Here is a 19,517-nt window from a genome sequence, read left to right as displayed (position 1 = left end):
TGGTCCAAACAAGGAAGCACCTACACATTTCCAGTAGTAGGAATAACATCAGGACAGTTTTAGAGTTTGGGTGGGCTCCTGCAGTCAATAGCCCCTAATCTGAACTGATTAGGGCAAGATTTCTCTAATTTTGGTGTCATGACAAAATTAAAACTACAAAATTGAAAATTATTGCAAGTCTAAAGAAAATGATGTTTAATGAAGCAATGATAGTCAACATCCAAAAGGAGCGGTCTTGCTCTGTTACTGAGCAGGTGAACTAGTCAACATGGTGGGGAGGTGAGGGACTGTGGGGTGGTCCTGGATTGTGGAAAAGGAGGGGAAACTGGTGGAGTTGAGGAGAGATCAAAAAAAGCTTTTTTTGGCTTGTTTTCTAATCTGTGCCATGTTAGAGTGGAGAAGAACAGAAGACTCTAGGGACCAAGGATATCTCTGCTAGGCATGTTTAAGCTAGTTAGCCAGCAAGTTAAGCACAGGCCTAAATGGAGCCATCATTACTCATAGCTTTTAGACTTAAAACCATTTATTTCAGCTTAATTCCTCTCTGGGTTGTATGGTAATATTTTAGACTATATTAAGCCAGGCCTTTCATCTGACAATGCCTGCATTTTTATACAATCATATAAGATCACATGGATAAAAACAATCTCCTCTTGCTAACTACCCATGGCTGAAGTAGTGCAAGTGGTGTCTGACAGGCTCTGCAGCTAATCTGAGAGTCCACTGTTGCATGCCTCATTAGTAGGCTGATGTCCAAAATTATACTAAAAATAGAAGCTGCCAGAATGTAGCAATTTTTATGATTATAACCAACATCTTGTCATGGTGGCTGACATAGGTTGCAAGTTTAGTCATCCAAACTCACCTCTGTAACAAGGAACCCCCTACACCTAGCATTTCCTGTGAGATAAGACTGGCACTGCTCAGCACAGCCCACCTCTGCAGCCTCCTACTCTGTACTTTTTGTCCTGAATCAAGGACTTTGTTCAGTAAAACAGCACCTCATAAGGTGTTTTTTTTTACTAAACAGAGAACCAATGTTTTGTTTTCATTCTGTGTTTGTGCTGGAGGCAGTGCCAGAATGGGTATGTACGCTGGAAATTACACTAAGAGTGTATTTACATCCTGGATCCGCTTACAGCATGAACACAAAAGTGCACATGTGAGTATATTTCTCCCTCATCATCAGATTACAATTTCATTGAAATATCTTAGACTATGGGAGTAATGATGCTGGGTGTGAGTTGTGGTGGTTATACTTAGCAGAGGGTCATCAAGTGTCCTCTAAAGCCATGGTTCCCACGCTTTTTCTGCCAGGCCCTGGCTTAGGTTTGCATTTTGACTTAATTGAGGCAACTGTATAGAAAAGACATATCACCACGCATCCATCTATTTACAATACTGCTTCTACCGTTCAGGGTTGCGAGTGGCTGGATCTTAACCCAGCTGTCGTAAAGTGAGAGATGGGGTACACCCTGGACCGGTCGCCAGTCAGTCACTGGACTGAGAAGTATAATTACCATCCATCTGATAATTATGGTCAAGAAACACTCCTTGCACTATATAAATGGAGTACGAAAAAACGGCAGTCCAGGGAGGCTGCCTATGGACAATGCCCAGTCTTACACAGGTTAGCAGATATAACACTGAATCCCACACTACTGCTTTAGCTTTCTTTCCTTTACACACTCACACACACACACAACACCCTGACTCAGATGGAGATCAAACAATCAACAATTACATGCAGGTACAGGTGCTTTAAAGGGATACTTCAACATTTTGGCAATTTCGCCCGTTGCCATAATCCCTATAGTCCTACTAATAGGTTTGTTACCTTTAGTTGTCGGTGCAAGCTATTTTTAGATCAGCGGTGCCGAGGTAGGAGCTGCCCTGCCAGCACTATGGTGTCTTATGGTTTTTCAGGCTTTCCCTCATCAAACTTCGGGCAAATCATTCTAAAAATCACTCAGGCTGTTCCCAAGGAGTTGGCCTTACACATATATAATGGTCAAACATCTACGTTAAAAGGCATGGCCATGGCGATTTTTTGTTTGCCATGAAACAGGAAGTAGATTTTTCAAATGGTTATAAGACATGTAGAGCAATGAAACTTGCCAAAAAAAAATCTCATTGGCATGCTGAGATGATTGGTATTCATTTTGTAGGTGGGCGTGGCCTATTGGCCACTTTCATCATTGGATGAAACAGGAAGTAGAATTCTCAGGGGCTTGTGATATATGTAGAGCAATAAAACTTGGGAAAAACATTCTCATTAGCATTCTGAGATAATTGATGTGATGTCTGTAGGTGGGCGTGGCCTATTGGCTCAGTGGCACCCCCTACAACATTTCAAAAATTCAGCCCCCCCCCCCAGCAGGTTTGACCTAGGGTTTTTGAACATGTGTGGGCAGATGCGTCATGTCAGGATGCACAAAAAATTCTCTTGGACCCATATCGTAAGTCAAACAGGAAGTCAGCCATTTTGAATTTTTTGGTCAAATGAACCATATTTCAGGAGTCGTAGTTGAACAAACTAGTCCAAGGGCATTCATCCTAACTACTTCATCTTTGGTGGAGAGGAAGGAGAGATGTCTTAGGTCAAAAGTTATTCGGTGTTTTCTCATTAGTCCAAAGGGCCATGGCAGCCCCTTAAATTGAAATGCTTCATCATGTGGTAAAAGTGGCTGATGCTCACAAAAAAATTTCCATTTATTACCAAATCCTGCTGAAATTAGCCCAGGCCCATCCCTCAAGGTTGGTATTGCTCAAATTTGAAGATCAAGAGTCCTTACCTAAAATGGTGTGGCCCTGACAATTTTTCATTCGCCATAAACAGGAAGTAGAATTATCTAGTGCTTACAAAACTTGTAAAGCCATAAGACTTGGCAGATAAATACCAAATTATGAAATGAGAAGATTGATAGGATGATTGTTGGTGGGTGTGGCTTTTTGGCTCAGTGGCGCCCATACAATATTTCAAAAATTCAGCCCCTGCAGCAGGTTTAACCGAATATTTTGAAAATTCTTGAGCTTATGAAACATTGTAAGAACTACAAAAAAGCCTCTAGGACCTATGCTGTACAACAAACAGGAAGTCCACCATTTTGATTTTTTGGGGGCAAAATTTAGCATATGGCAGACATCACAATTTTCGAAATTCCTCTTGGGGAATTCACACAAACAGCTTCATGTTGAGGATATTGTAAGAAGACATGTAATAGTTGAAATTTTCATTGGAACTTTTTCATTACGCAAAGGGGTGTGGCCATGGTGAATTTTTCTTCTTCATGAATAGGAAGTGGAATGATCCTGGGCTTAGAAAACTTGTGGAGTCGTGAAACCTGGCAAAGAAAATTTCCCAGTGGCAAGCTCAGATAACTGCTCTTTGTGTTTTAGGTGGGCATGGAATATTGAATCAGAGGCGCCCCCTACTTTATTCTAAAAAATCAGCCCCCGCAGTGCCTAGGTGTTTGAAAATGCTTAAGCATATCTGTCATCTCAGGACCTTTATAGAAGCCTCTTGGACCCAAATTGTAAAACAAAAGCAACTATATTTTTGTCATTTTTCATGTTGAAATGTTCAAAACTCGGTCCTCTCTAAATGGAACTAAAATTAAGGCTGTTCAGCCATCTTTTGATTATACACAGTATTGCAACACAATTCAGGACAGGGTACAAACAGCAAACAACACATTACAATGTTTACTTCTATTTATTATTGAATATAAGGTGAATTGCCAAATCGAGTTAAGATATAAAAGCACTGAATAAAGTAATGAAACAAACTTGTACACATCTGTACCTCTGTATTTTATGCATCTTCATCTGTTTATTTTACACATCTGTCACCATGGCTAAACATTAAAAGTCATGAAAAAAAATGGGGGAACTTAATAGAATGGAAAAAATAAAAGAAAAATTGAAAAAAATAATGAAACAAACTTGAACACATCTGTATTTCTGTATTTTCTACTCTATCTTCCACACTGATGATGTCAACAATCTGAAAACAGTTAATGCTTCCAGCCACTCAGTCATTATTCTCCTGTGGAGTGAGCGTGAACAAGAGGAAGAGGGAGTGAGGCTTCAAGCATGCAAAAGAGAAAGAGAGAGATAGTAATTGAGACCAGCAGAGCAGAAAGAGGACCTGTGAAGCTGACATTAAGTGATTTGTTCATTTTTGGAGCTGCATTCAAAATTTTCTCATACCTCATGCTCATTTGGTTTTACTGCCAAAGTAACGGCAAGTTCTGGAAATTAAGATCCCCTCTGTTTCTGTGAAACTGAGAGTGTAACAAAACCCACAAACCCCCAAGGGAGCAGCGCGCCTTGTTGCTGGCACTCGCCGGTTGCCACACAACCGCGGTCGCGACATATCCCAACGTGCAACAGGTTGCGAGGGCCCATCATTGCTGCTTGCAGCTTTAATTTCAGTTTGATGTTATGAATTCTTAGATTTTTAAGAAACTGGTAACAACTGGGGGCTCATCCAGGATCTCTGTAGGTCTGTTATAACAGGTATTTGAGTTGGTCGCTTTAAAATCTTGAAAATTTGTGTGCTGCATGAATTATGGATTTCAGCCTTCAGTCATTTATTGATAATCCCACTTGGGAGGCACTTAATTCAAAATTATTATAAATTGCTGGCCAGTTCGACATTGCAGTGAAAGCAGGCAGCAGAAAAGACTCAATTAAGTGAGATGTCACTGGTTTACTGGAGAAGCAGATTCTCATTGATACAGAAGCTAAGTCAGGGAGTGGCAATGACGAAGGTGAAACCAAAGACGGTGTTGCAGGTTCAGATACAGATATTTCATTAAAACAGTTAGAAATGAAGCTCAAGCTTGAGCAACTGAAATGTGAACAAAATGCAATTAGAATTTCAAGAAAACAGAGAGTGAAAGGCAGAAAGCAAAGGACATACGTTTAAAAGAACTTGAACTTGAAGAGCTCAGAATAAAGTCAACTCAACAATTTATGTCTGAAGAGTTTGATCTTGCTCATAATAGCAGATTGTACCGCCATTTAATGAAAAAGAGGTGGATGAATATCCCACACTTTTTGAGCAGGTTGTTGACACATTGAAATGGCCAGAGGAGTTCAGGCCATTGCTACTCCACAGTGTGTTAGTAGGCAAGGCTCAAAGTGTTCATGCTTCTTTGTCTTTGTCTGCTTCTTTGGCCCAAAGTTCTGATTATAAGACTGTGAAGGAGGCCAATCTCCGAGCATATGAATTGGTGCCAGAGGCATATAGGCAACAATTCAGAAAACTGAAAAAAAGTGAAACACAAACTCATGTTTGCAAGAGAACACATAGTTTGTTTGAGCGTTGTCATAAATCCCAAGACGTAAAGGATTTAGACGATTTAAAAAATCTGATTCTATTGGAGCAGTTTAGAAGTTGTATTCATGAGAGTGTGGCCACATATCTCAATGAACATCAAGATCTAACTCTGCAAAAGGCTGCTGTCCTGGCCAACAAATTTACTCTCACCCATAAGTCAACATTTGCACCCAAGTCACCAAGCACTATAAAATCCCCAATCACCCCTGAACCAGGTTCTGTCCCTACTTCAAAATCAGCTTCTCAAAGTCAGACTGAGTGTCATTATTGCCACAGCAAAGGTCACATTGTTCATGACTGTCCAGTCTTACAAAAGAAAAATGAGAAGCCCAAACCTGTAGCCTTGCTGGGAAGACACAAAATCAGGGAACTTTGTTTGAGAAATTTAAAACCACAGAAAAAGATGTGCTAGATGAGTTTAAGCCCTTTACCTCAAAGGGATTTGTGTCTCTGCCTGGAGATGCTAACAAGCAACCTAGGATGATACTGGGTATGTATGGAAGCATATAGTGCTCAAAATTAAAATGAAAAGTCTAATATGAAAATTAAAAGGCAAAAGAAGAAATGCTTTTTCATTTTCAAAATGTGTGTGCATTTTTTTTGACTCATAAATAAAACTGAATTTTAGTTTTTCAATTTTCATCTTAATTTTCATATTCACTTTGCTCAATGTTTGACATTCAAATGAAAAAGAAAAAGAGATTTAATTTTCATTTTCCTGAAAATTTGCTGCATTATTGCACTCATTATTCAAATGGTATTGGCTGATTATCAAATTAAAAGACAAAAGCAGAAATGCTTTTTCATTTTCAAAATGTGTATGCATTTTTGGACTTATAAATAAAACTAAATTTAAGTTTTCCAATTTTCATTTTAATTTTCATCTTCACTTTGCTCAATGTACATTATTCAAATGGAAAAGAAAAAGACATTTACTTTTTAATTTAATGAAAATGCAACGCATATTTTCATCATTTTTCAAATGGTATTGGCTGATTATAAAATTAAAAGGCAATACCAGAAATTCTTTTTCATTTTCAATATGTGTATGCATTTTGTGACTCATAAATAAAATGATAATGCAATCTTGTCCTTTGTATTTACAATATGCACCTTACATTTCACACATTCCTTATCAAAGTCCAAAGGAAAAGTCCAAATGATTTCACTTTCGCCGCTAGCACTGCTCTGAAGCTCTCATAAGTCCGGACAACTATAAAAAGAAAAAGACAAGTGGAAGGCGCATGAGAATGACGTCACATCTGACAGAATACTCGCACTGCACGCAAGGGACGATTCTCCAGCCAATGAGGAGGCTAGTACTCGCAGCCAATCACGGCTCGGCTGCTGCAAAGGTAGAGTGCATGCCCCTCAACAGCACTGTGAGAAGTTGATTAATGGCGGACTCATTGGGCTGAAAAGTTGCTATTCTGACACAATTAATGACAGCCTACACTGAAAAGCAGCCCAAGGAAGGAAAGCCGATGCCAGGAGGAATAAAACGCGGATAAATGAGAAGCATTTCAAAGATGGGGAGAACTACGTGATAGCATCGGTCTCAAGTTGGATCACGATCTGGAAGCTCCTCTCCTGGACAGGTAAGCTTCTTACTTGGTGTCCTTATAACCTCTCATTGAGCTGTAATGGTTGCATGAGCTTTTTAGGTAAATGTAGATTTACAAATGCTGACGTTTTATGGCTTTTTTGAATGTTTAAAAGCAGTTTAGCATAAAGCTAACGGTAGGTAAGCTTCGGTTGCTGGTAAATAAATATTAAAAATAACATCATACATAGTTTTGCAATGTACATGTTTTTCTCCTCCTATGTGGTGTTTAGATGTTCAGGTTTGTGAAGAGATTGAAGCATGAACATTGGTGATATGTGGCTATGCTGTTGTTGTAAGTTAGCATAACAAAAGCTGTGGCACGGTTGATTATCACCCGGCCAGCGTGTGTTTTCTTCTCACTCTTGTGGCAGTGCTTAGCATAGTTTTACCGTATGCAACATACAGCCAAATGTTCACTATTGGGGTTGGCCGAGGGTAACCATCACAGATATACAGTCACATAAGTTATGTCCATAACTATGGATCTATGAGACCAAATGAGGACTGTCACCACGGTCTAACCATGGATGAATGAAGCCATTCTTCTACCTATCTCGAGACCGTAGTATCAACAAAGTCACGTGACTGACCTTAGGAGGCTGGCCCGAGGGCATATAGTACGTCCGGGGCAGGCGCCTCTTCCTCTTGCCTGGTACGCCTCAGCCTGTTCCGAGCAACAAGAGATGGTGACGGTCCTCGTTCGGTCTCATAGATCCATAGTTATGGACATAATTTACGATCTATTTCGACCTCACTCAGACCGTCACCACGGTCTAACCATGGATGAATCATGGCAACAAGGTCGCGAGGAACTTAAGATTCTGCCTCGTCATTATGTTCCACGGCCGACATGAGAACAGTGGAGCCGATCACTGCAGATGTCACATTGACTCTGTAAAATCTAGTGACAGTACATGGTGAGCTGCCCATGAAGTGGCCATACTGCGTGTAGAGTGTGCCACAAGGCCCTCCGGGGCTGGGAGCCCTTGAAGAGAGTAGGCCTGAGAAATAGTTTCAACCAACCAGTCGGACAGGCGCTGCTTAGACAGAGGGTGTCCCAAGCGCTTACCATCATAACACACAAACAGCCGAGTATGTGCCTGTCTCAGCTGTCGTGTCCGCTCAACATATGCCCTCAATGCCCGTACTGGGCACAGTGTGTGGAGAGCTATTCCCCCTTGACAAGCTGGTTCAGGATGAAAAGCCTCCAAATCAATAGCCTGGTTCACAGCCTGAGGACTCACTACCTTGGGTAGGAAGAATTGATTTGGCCAGAGAGACACCCCGGCATTCTCAGGTTTCCATCTTAAACATTCATCACTCACAGAGAGTGCATGTAGCTCACCCACCCTCTTAGCCGAGTACATAGCTAAAAGAAAAGCTGTCTTATGTGACAGAAGTTTAAGAGATGACTGTTCTAGTGGTTCGTATGGGGCCCCAGCTAATGACCTCAACACCAGGGGGAGGTCCCATGATGGGGCTCTCAGACACCTGCCAGGTCGTAGACGGCTGGCCCCTTTAAGAAACTGGGACACCAGAGGGTGCTTCCCCATAGAAAGACCCCCCTACTTGCTCATGAAACACAGAGATGGCTGCGGTGTAAACCCTCAGGGTGTTAGCTGCCCTCCCCAACTCCAAGAGAGCCTGGAGGAAGTGGAGCACTGAGGCCAGAGGGCAGGTGACAGGGTCCTGTTCTCTGTCCTGGCACCAAGAAGAGAACAGCCTCCACCTCTGTTGGTAATTGGTTCGTGTCGAGGGTGCCCTGGCATTGTTTATGGTCTCCAAGACAGCCTCACTCAGACCCTGAGAGGCGGACTGAGGAGGGGCCAGGCCCACAGCTGTAAGATAGCTGGGTTTGGATGCCAGATTTGTCCCGCTGCCTGAGAGAGGAGATCTGCCCTGAGTGGAAGAGGGCAGGGTTTGCCGTGCACAAGGTGAAGAAGGGCCGGAAACCAGTGTTTCCTTGGCCAATGGGGTGCTATCAACAGAACCCTGTAAGCCCCCTGACTGACCCTGGTCAGCACATGGGGAACCAGGGGTAGTGGGGGAAAAGCGTACAGTAACCCTTCCGGCCACTCGTGAGACAGTGCATCCAGGCCCAAGGGCCCGCTCGGATAAGTCAGGGAGAACCACTCTTGACAATGAGTTGTTTATTGTGATGCAAAAAGATCGACCTGCGGTACACCAAAGTGCGCCCACAACCCTGTCACTATTTGTGGGTGTAGCCTCCATTCTCCTGGGGGCAGCCCTAACCTGGAGAGGAGATCTGCACCCCTGTTCAGGACCCCTGGTATATGAACCGCCCCGAGGGAGGCCAGGCATGGGAAGGCCCAGAACAGCAGACTCTGAGCCACCTTGAGGCATTGGCAAGACCTCATACCCTCCTGGTGATTTATATGATACACAGTGGCAGAGCTGTCTGTCCTCACAAGGACGTGCCTGCCATCTATGAAGGGTGACAGGGCTCTTAGGGCCAGATGAACAGCCCTGAGCTCCAGCACATTGATGTGTTCCTTGTCCCATGGGGGTCTCCAAAGACCCCTCACCATCCTGCCTTCCCACACTGCCCCCCAACCTGTGCGTGAGGCATCTGTTTATACAGGCGTCCGCCTGGAAGGCAGGTACCCCAGGGGGACTCCCCCTGTAAGTGTCCTGTAGCTCCGCCAAGGACACAGGGCTCTCAAACACGCCTGTGTTACAAGGAGCTTCACACGCCTGTCCCTGTGTGGGTGTAGTTTGAAGGCATTCAGCCACCGTTGGGGTGGCCGGGCCCTGGGAAGACCTAGTGGAACAACCACCACTGCTGCTGAGATCAGTCCCAGCAGTCTCTGAAAACAGACCAGTTCTAAGTGTGTGCCTGCGCGAAATGAGCGAAGGGTCCCGAGAATCTTGGTCACCCTCTGGGGGGTTAGAGATGCCTTCATTGTGACCGAATTCAGACACAACCCCAAAAAGACTGTTACCTGTCGTGGCTCTAGGTTGCTCTTCTCGAAGTTCACCTTGAAGCCGAGTGACTGAATGTGGGTCAGGACCCTCTCTGTGTCCTGTATGACCTGTTCGCGAGAAACTGCGCAGATCAGCCAATCGTCGAGATATGGCATGATCTTCAGCCCTGCCCTTTGAAGTGGTAGCAGGGCCGCCGCGACCACTCTTGTGAAGACCCCGGGTGACAGAGAGAGGCCAAACGGGAGAACTTTGAACTCATAGGCTTGGCTTTGAAAGGCAAACCTGAGAAACTGCCGACGCTCCATAAAGATAGTGATGTGGAAGTATGCATCTTTGAGATCGATAGTGGTAAACCATTCCCCTGGCTCCACTGAGTCCAGGATATGCTTTGTGTGGAGCATCTTGAAAGGTAAAACCTTCATGTAAACATTCAGGCGCCTGAGGTCTAGGATGGGGTGAAGCCCCCCATCCTTTTTGGGGACCAGGAAATATGCTGAATAAAAGCGAGTGTGCTGTTTGTTCAGACTTACCCTTGCAATAGCGTCTTTTTGAAGCAGTGCCATGATTTCTTTGGCCAGAATGCTTGCCTGGATTGGGTCCTTTACCGTTGTCACACGGACCCTGGAAAAAGATGGGGGCCGCCGCCAAAATTGAAGTCTGTAGCCCCTTTTGACTGTTGCTAGGACCCACAGGTCTGAGACAGTCTTCTCCCAGCTGTCCAGGCGCAGCTAGGCATGAACCCCGGCGGCGGCCCCCCCAATCCTATGCAGAGGCCCCCCTGGGCCCTGACCCTTTGGGAGGCCACCTCTGTTGGGGAGCCCCCTTTGATGTGAATCTGGGCTGAAAGGGCTGTTGCTGAGGCCTGCCTGCAGTAACATCAAAGGTTTGAGTGTTAAACCCTTGGCGCCTGCTATGGGCCTGGTGCTCTTGAGGGCCCCATGCTGATTGAAAGGGGTGTCGCTGACCTGCCAGGCATTGCCTTAGCGCCCCCTGGCGTCTAAATGTGCGCCGGACGCACTCCCTAGTTCGCACAGACTGTTCTGCTTTGTCTAGCACAGACTGTGAATCAGAGTGAAACACCCTCCCCGCTTCCACTGGCATGTTGACCAGCTCCCTCCAAATGTTCTCTGGAAAGGTCGTCTGAGCCAGCCAGATCTGTCTGCAGGTCAGCATGGCTGATGACATAACTGAGCCAACATCCCTAGTAAGTTGGGAGTGAGTGGAGAGGGCAGCATCAATTACATTCATTGTATCCTGGTCATTTGTGTTGGCAGTCCTTCTAATAGCCGCTAACAAAATAGCAAGAGCATTTCCAGCTCGGGCTGCACGGGCAGCAGAATTGTAGGCCTTACAGACCAAACGATCTGTCTTATCACACTCCCTCCGAGGGCAATGAGGGTCAGCTGTCACCCTGTCCAGGCCAAGAGAAGTCAGAGAGGCCATCTCCTTCTCCACTGGGGGCATATCACCCAGTCCAGTCCCAGCTGGGTACTGAGCTTCAGCCAGCTTCCTGCAGCCTGCATTAAACTGGGGTGCACTGCTAGGCGTATTCCAAGCCCATTTCAACATCTGACAATAATCCCCCGCTGCCGGGATAGCCACTGAGGGCCTGGCCTGCGAAATTCCTGTCCAGACGCCCTCCGCTGGACTTGGGGCTTCCACTGGGGCTGACAACCCCACAATCTTAGCAGCACTAAAAACCCTTGAGACCACATCAGAGGGGCTAGACTCTTCAACAACGTCATCTACAGACACAGACCCCTCCTGGTGGGATGAGTTACCCTGCATGTCCTCAAATGGGTCTGGATGCCCCCCTTCCTCCAGAAGGGAACCTTGGGCATAAAGGGAAATGGAATCTGGGTGGACCACAGATGGTTCCTGATATGCAGGCAGGTGTGCAGGGGAAACCCCCCTGAAAGGCCTGCCTCAGCTGGGGCTGCATCCTGAGAGCGTGTCTCAATTCTGGCCACTCTATCAGTCAAGCCCCAGATGGCAGCCAATATCTGCAGCTGTGTGTCCTGCGTATCCTCAGGGGGATGGGCAGGGCTGAGTGGTGGAGGGGTTGTACTCCCCCAAGATCGTTTCTTATCAGGCTCCTGGGGATGCCCGCCCTAACGTTCCCGTGAGCGCCCCTTTTTTCCATTATGTGTAGGGGAAAAAGGAGCTACCGCGTGGGTGGAATGCCCCCTAAGCCTGGCCCTCCGTGCCCTCTCCTCCAGGGGTAAATCAATTGCTGCAGGACAAGGGTTTTCGACATCATCTAAGAGATGAGCTCTGCCCAAACAAGAGGGACACTCACGATGGCCATCACGTGGGTCCATGGTGACCCCACAAAAACGGCAGGCCTAGGGAGCCATACTCTAGACGGGCAGAAGGCAAAAACTTTGTCTGACCTCGGTGAAGGGAAAAGCCCCGTGCACCGCGAACAGCGCACCAGGGGCACACAAGGATATATAAACAAAAACACCCACTCTTAACATGCGGACGTGTGAGGGGAAAATCAATTCCAGCTTCTGCGCACGGAAGCAACGGAAAATAAACAATACACTTGACTAACAAATCAACTTATAACAGTCAGAAAATAGCTGTTACCTGTTTAATTCACTTTAACAGCAACATAAATTACATCCCCTGATATGTAACATGAGGGGAAATAACTTAACTCTTGTCCACTCTGTCGCAATAAATCAACATAAGCATCACTCTTGTACGCAAACGTAGGAGTGGCACGACACAATGAAAAAACACGTCTCTAAACAATTATCCTCCAGACGGGAATACCACACAATGTACGCGAACTTACAAGTGGAAAACAAAAACCAACCCCACTGAGGTACTCACCCAAACGCCTAGAGGCCGTGGGAAAAGTTAACAGGTGTGTGCAATTACCGAACTTGCCTGCAACAACAGAGGAGAACGTGAGTAACACCTCCGTGGAGCTAACTTAACACTCCAATGAACAACCAATTCACAATCCTCAGGGACACAAGGCACCTGCACAATAGTGTGACGGATTACTGGTCTGAAAGAATCAACTTACCGGTCTCTGATGAGGCGAGAAAGGCAAAGAGGAAGAGGCGTCTGCCCCGGACGTACTATATGCCCTCGGGCCAGCCTCCTAAGGTCATGTAGTGAAAATGTGTTGATAATAAATTAATATTATCAAGTAAACCTTGTAAAGAATAGGGCACCACTGCTTACGCGGATTGGTTATTTAATAACCAATAAAATATTGCAATTATTAATTAATCAAAACCTTTAATTAATTAACAAGAATATTAACTGTAAATCAATCTCATTTCTAAAGTAGTAAATTCTCATAACATTGACTCTATGTCTCTGCTTAATAGAATGAATTCCTGAACTACGACTGTCTTTTGAAGATTTATTATAAAGTCACAAAATAACAGACATAAATCACAGGTTATATGAATAGATAATGTAAATGAATAAACAGAACATGGCTAAATATGGTAAAGAGAAAGGATGCTAACTTAGTGGGTGAGAGTGGATTATTCTAATAATCCTAACGGAAAAATTTTAACCGACGTTAAGAATTTGGAGCGTGAATTTGGAGGAATAATAGATCTGAACTAATTTATTGGAACTTTGGAGACATCAGCACCAGAGAGATGAATTGGATCATACCAGCCGTTCGATGGAGGCGAGGAGGAGAGGACCCGTCTGGAGGGGCCCGGAGGAAGGCGCCTGGCAAGTTCTGAACGCCCGAAGCTACCGCGTGCCAACTCTGGTCCGACCCGGATGGGTTCAAGCTGGGCCGCTGCGGCGCCGATGGGTCGCTCAGACTGTAGGGACGGCTGTACAGACTGTTGTCCACGGACTCTGGGAAGGATTGTCTCTCGTTCCAAAAACAGCTCTTGATCGTCCAATTAAAAAAATCAGATAAACTGCCTGAGAAACTCTTGTTTTTCAAACGTGGTTCCTTGATAAGGTGTCAGCCATGAGGGAAAGAGACCCCCCCCCCCACCTTTCAGTGACATTCCTGAAGGATCTCTGAAGGTGTAGGTTTAGGAAGGAGAAAGGATCTCTCCCCCCTTGTATCATTATCATTCCTCCTTAGAGGGTGTGATCTCAACAGCCTTAGATTTTGGTTGCATCTTTAGTTGTTCTGGATAGATTCTCACTACAGTCAATCACGTGACTTTGTTGATACTATGGTCTCAAGATAGGTAGAAGAATGGCTTCATTCATCAATGGTTAGACCGTGGTGACGGTCTGAGTGAGGTTGAAATAGATCTCTGTTTATTTGCAGTGAAGTTTGTGTTGGGAAAGCTATAACTGCATTGTATATCTGTGTCTTGCAGCTATGACAAGAACACTATTTCTTCTACAATGCACAAGGGAAAATATACTGGATTACCAGAACCAGTAGAGTCCACTATTTTGGCTGGATCTCTGTCTGATGGTGAGTTTTTATTATTTTTTGCTTATTTTCATACTTCTCTGCAAATTTAAACTTTCCCAAATATCTCTTTCTGTTTTGTCCTCCCATTGAGTATAGCAAATGTCAGCTGAATATTTAATTTTTTTTGTGTTCATTTTGTTTAATCTTGTTTTTCTCATTTTCAGTGATGACTTCTCTCTTTTTGGTGTTGAGGAGCTGATACCAGCAGCAGTGAGAACAAAGCGGTGCAGTGACTTCAGTGAAAGGTATATTTGAGATTTTAAGGAAAAAAATGTTAGCTTATGAATTATCCTCTGTATGCCTAGTGGCTACATCCTGGCCTAAACATAGTGATGTGCAGTTATGTGATGTTACTCCCTAATGACGGTGTGTGTAGTATGATGCCACTGGATCTGAGAGAGGACAGCACTGATGTAGGGTTCAACAACATTGAAACTCCATGTACAAACTTACAAATGTACATCGAATTTCAAGCTGATATCATGAAATCATTTTTCCTTATCCAAAGTATTGACTAGGAAATCTGAGTGAATACTGCCAAATAGCTGCAGTCTTCAGTAAATAAATTTACTTTGAGTTGTCTCATTGACATGTTACACATATTTGAAACCTTTCAGCACATTTGACACACTACATATGTAACATGTCAATGATACATACGTATCATTGACATGTTACATATGTAGTGATACATACGTGATACATACGTATCATTGACATGTTACATATGTAGTGTGTCAAAATGTGCTGAAAGGTTTCAAATAGCCATGCCTAAAAATCTCTGTTGTCAATGGCCTATACAGGCAAAGGCAAGTTCAAGTCAAATTGAGTTAGATATACCCTCGATATGTGACGGAGAATTTAGTCAATCTGATGTTGGCATTTAATAAAGAGACTAAACACGTCTTACTCTGCACTGCACAACAATATCTACGGTCATGACATTGTGAGTGGGACCATGCCTTGTTTATGTTTAAGAGCCCTAGGCTTTCGAAGGGTGAAAATAAATAAATCATTGAGGAACACAGTCATTAGTTACGTGTTTTTTTTTTTTATTGTTTTTTGTTTTTGTTAGGGAAATGTTATGTATATGCCCATCTATGTATGTTTTTATAAATACATAACGATTAATCAATTAATTGACTGTTCACATTATAGATGATCAAGTTGGCAGGTTTCTTCCAAATGCCCATCCCTAGTAGTTTATATAAGTAGAACTGTTTACTCAACAGACCAGGATGTCTAAAGCACATGTTGTAGAAATTTAAATTTCACACTTCTATGTCAGGAATTTTAAAATTATGTTATTATTGAATGGCATTATTTTGGTTATGTCCTCATTTTCAGATAGGAAAGCTGTTCACTAGAAATTAAGGTAGTGGAGCCTGCATTCTGCAAAGGTGGAGAAAGACTATAGCTACATCCTGAAACTACAGAAGGCCATACTGCAAAGCCGCACCAAATTAAAGCGGAGCATGCCAGGGCACAAAGCAGGAGGCCCAATGACCTGTGACATGGTGAGTTACATGGGATTCCATCACCAACTACAGAGGAGCTTCTACAAACCCCAGCCAATGACTTACTATATCATGACACCTCTTCTGAAAGGTTGCATTACAGTTGAACTCTTTTTTTTTTTCCCAAACACTTGATCATAGATATGGCATGACCACTGCATGGAATCATGTAATATACGCCCATGGTATATTACAGATAAAAAAAGGAAGCATGAATTTGATATTATTGTCTTGTGCCTCTCATTTGTTGGTTGAGATATTCTATACTGAACATTCTCAGTCTGTCAGATTTAGGGGCAGGGCACTACTTTCTAGTAAGGATGATCTAGTCTTTCACATTTAAAGGTTTATCTAGAGTAACTATTTCGTGATAAATAAATTAGGTTAAGCCATTTCAGAACAACCTTTCTAATTATATAGTAGACTCAAGAAAGACATTGTAATCTAGGAAATATTTAAGAAATTATAATCCAGAAAGCAAAAGAAAACTTCTAATATTGCTTTCTTTGTTCTTTTACAGGGTCACCTAGCTTCCACAGTAAACAGCATCATGACCTCTGCATATCTTCATGTGAAACCCTGAGACTGCTCACCGTGGCTACTGAGGCCTCTGACCAGCTTGGCCACCGCTGTATACGGTCCACCACCTAAAGGAGTGGTGGACCGTATACAACAGTTTGTTACAGCTGTGTGTTCAGAAAGGGCACTGTTGTTAGGATATAGGAGAGCATCACTGAGACTTTTCACAATATGTGTCCCTCCACCTCAGCTGATTGATTTTTAATTATATTGTTAGTGTGTGTATATATATATAAAAGACATTACAGCTGACTATGTTTTTTGTCTGGTTCTCAGGAGGGTGATTGATCAATAAAAACTTTGTTCAGTCACAATATGGTTTCATTTTTTAAGAAAAATTCAATAAAGTAGCAATTTTGTGGTCACTATGAATACAGTACCAAGAGTAGAGTTAAATATTAGGGTTAGTGAGCAAGTTAGGATAAATTGTGTAACTAGTTGAGTGGATTGAAAAAAAAAAAAAAACTAATCTCTAGTTCAAATTTCTTTTTCAATATTATTTTCCACTCAAAAATCTATCAGACAAAATTATCACGCAGGAAATCGGGGGATATGCTCCGAATATCATCACTGCTGTAATTATCTAAGAAATCACAGCAGTGATGATACTCTGAAAATCACTCCTTGTGTGAAAATAATTTTTCCCACCTTGGTTACAAGACTTAAATGTTTTAAAATTCTATATTGACAAAAACTGAACTGAACTATCATTATGGTTGTGCATTATAGTGACATTGCTGTTGTGAAAAAAAATAAGAGGTATTTATCTTTCAGTGGATTTATTTTGGTAACGACAAAAACAATGGCTCTAAACAAACCAATAAATGGCATCATAGCACAGCAACAAAACAAAAATCATATTTACAAAATAAAATCAACTATTTTACAATACTCCACAGTCTGCATGGGATAAAGCTCACATGATGATGTCGTTCCATATCCTTCATGCCAAGCGAAGAATACCTTGGAGGATGAAGAGGTCGACACAGGGTAACAGAGAAATGCAGAGTTCTGGATGCTGGCCACAGTACTTGTCTACAGGGGTGGGCATTTCCCTGCACCTTATACATACAGACCATTCAGGTTAGTTAGGGTCATGGCCAGGAGAGGGGGATGTTAGAGTGGACATCACATCAAATATAATGCTGGGGTCCCTCAACAGACCCCCTAGTATGTCTTCAGTCTGTTGAGGATTCAGAGCTTGAATTCTGGTCTGCAAGACAGTAGATGAGAGAAAAATATTTTTTTAAATAGACATACTATACATACATCATGATATGGAAATGACGCCAGGTTTATTTAGAGATAGCTCTTCAAATGCAGCCAGATGTGCTTGTATATCCTAAACATGGTTCAGGCCCCCTCCCCCAGGGGGTCTGTGTCCTGACGGTGATGTCCTCTTCCTCGGCCAACAGCTCCGCCACGGCCACGGTACGGATGGCCGACTGTGAGTGCTCCCGAACTCGCCCTCTTGCTCTGCCCCGTCTCATCGCTGACTGTTTGGGGGTGTCCAAGTCAGCAGGGCTCTGTCAGTGATAATAAATGAAAAAATCGTAAACTAGAGATTGTTATCATTATTAAAACCATGGCTATGGTAAAATGTTACTTTCTCTCTGCTGAGCATAGACGCTAACATGAGCAAGACGTGTTAGCGTTAGTTAGCCTTTGCTACATTACTAGGCATTGATTCTGTTAGTTGTTCGGTCCTATGTATAAATTGTTCATGCTGAGACGAAGTGTTTTCTTACCTGTGTTTTGGCCATTTTTTTCAGAGGAAAAGCGTAGAAAAATCACTCCATGAGAGATTTGCCACATCAGTATTCGATTCAGCATTGTTGTGCGTTCACGAGGAGGTATTTGACAACAGGGGCGGAGCTACAGCGCGTAAACTGAGCTCAACCATGTGACGTCATTCTCATGCGCCTTCCACTTTTCTTTTTCTTTTTATAGTTGTCCGGACTTACGAGAGCTTCAGAGCAGTGCTAGCGGCGAAAGCGAAAGTGAAATCGTATGGACTTTTCCTTTGGAATATGCAAAATGACAAGTGTAAATTGTAAATACAAAGGACGAGATTGCATTATCATTTTATTCATGAGTCACAAAATGCATACACATTTTGAAAATGAAAAAGAATTTCTGGTATTGCCTTTAAATTTGATAATCAGCCAAAACCATTTGAATAATGAGTGCAAATATGCGTCGCATTTTCATTAAATTGAAAAGTAAATGTCTTTTTCTTTTCCATTTGAATAATGTTGTACATTGAGCAAAGTGAAAATGAAAATTGAAAAACTTAAATTTAGTTTTATTTATGAGTCCAAAAATGCGTACACATTTTGAAAATGAAAAAGCGTTTCTGCTTTTGCCTTTTAATTTGATAATCTGCCAATACCATTTGAATAATGAGTGCAATAATGCATCGAATTTTCAAGAAAATGAAAATTAAATGTCTTTTTCTTTTTCATTTGAATAATGTCAAACTTTGAGCAAAGTGAATATGAAAATTAAAATGAAAATTGAATAATTGTATATTAATTTTACTTATGGGTCAAAAAATACGTACACATTTTGAAAATGAAAAAGCATTTCTGCTTTTGTCTTTCAATTTGATAATCTGCGAATACCATTTGAACAATGAGTGCAATAATGCAGCGAATTTTCAGGAAAATGAAAATTAAATCTCTTTTTCTTTTTCATTTGAATAATGTCAAACATTGAGCAAAGTGAATATGAAAATTAAGATGAAAATTGAAAAACTAAAATTCAATTTTATTTATGAGTTAAAAAAATGAGCATTTCTGCTTTTGCCTTTTAATTTTCATATTAGACTTTTCATTTTAATTTTGAGCACTATATGCTTCCATATTTTAGAACAACTTAAACCACGTCTGTGCTGGTATGACAATCAGCCTTTAAAATTGAAAATGAATTTTTCTTTTTTTTTTAGATGTATTAATCAGAATTGTATTTATTTAAGCTCACTGCTCAGCCTTTCATGTATTGAATCTATTATTTTAAACTATGAGCTAAGTGGGATCTAGTTCATTGTAAGCTGTGTGAACTCACCTTGACCTTGTTCATTTTAAGTGTACCTCT

At 42.5% G+C, this 19,517-nt stretch overlaps 1 protein-coding gene across 1 annotated transcript; it reads right to left on the bottom strand.

Moving 5' to 3' along the window:
- Nucleotides 1-8,749: 8,749 nt before the first annotated feature.
- LOC121517123 lies at nucleotides 8,750-17,472 on the bottom strand. Its single transcript, XM_041798658.1, is given in 6 exon segments — nucleotides 8,750-10,627; nucleotides 10,690-10,765; nucleotides 10,879-11,731; nucleotides 13,548-13,742; nucleotides 16,436-16,489; nucleotides 17,385-17,472. Coding segments are annotated over 6 exon segments (3,144 nt in total).
- Nucleotides 17,473-19,517: the final 2,045 nt, after the last annotated feature.

The sequence above is a fragment of the Cheilinus undulatus genome, linkage group 11 (genome assembly GCF_018320785.1).
Source record: "Cheilinus undulatus linkage group 11, ASM1832078v1, whole genome shotgun sequence".
NCBI classification, from domain to species: domain Eukaryota; kingdom Metazoa; phylum Chordata; class Actinopteri; order Labriformes; family Labridae; genus Cheilinus; species Cheilinus undulatus.
The sequence above is the reverse complement of the archived record's forward strand: the minus strand, read 5'-3'. Positions and strand labels throughout refer to the sequence as shown.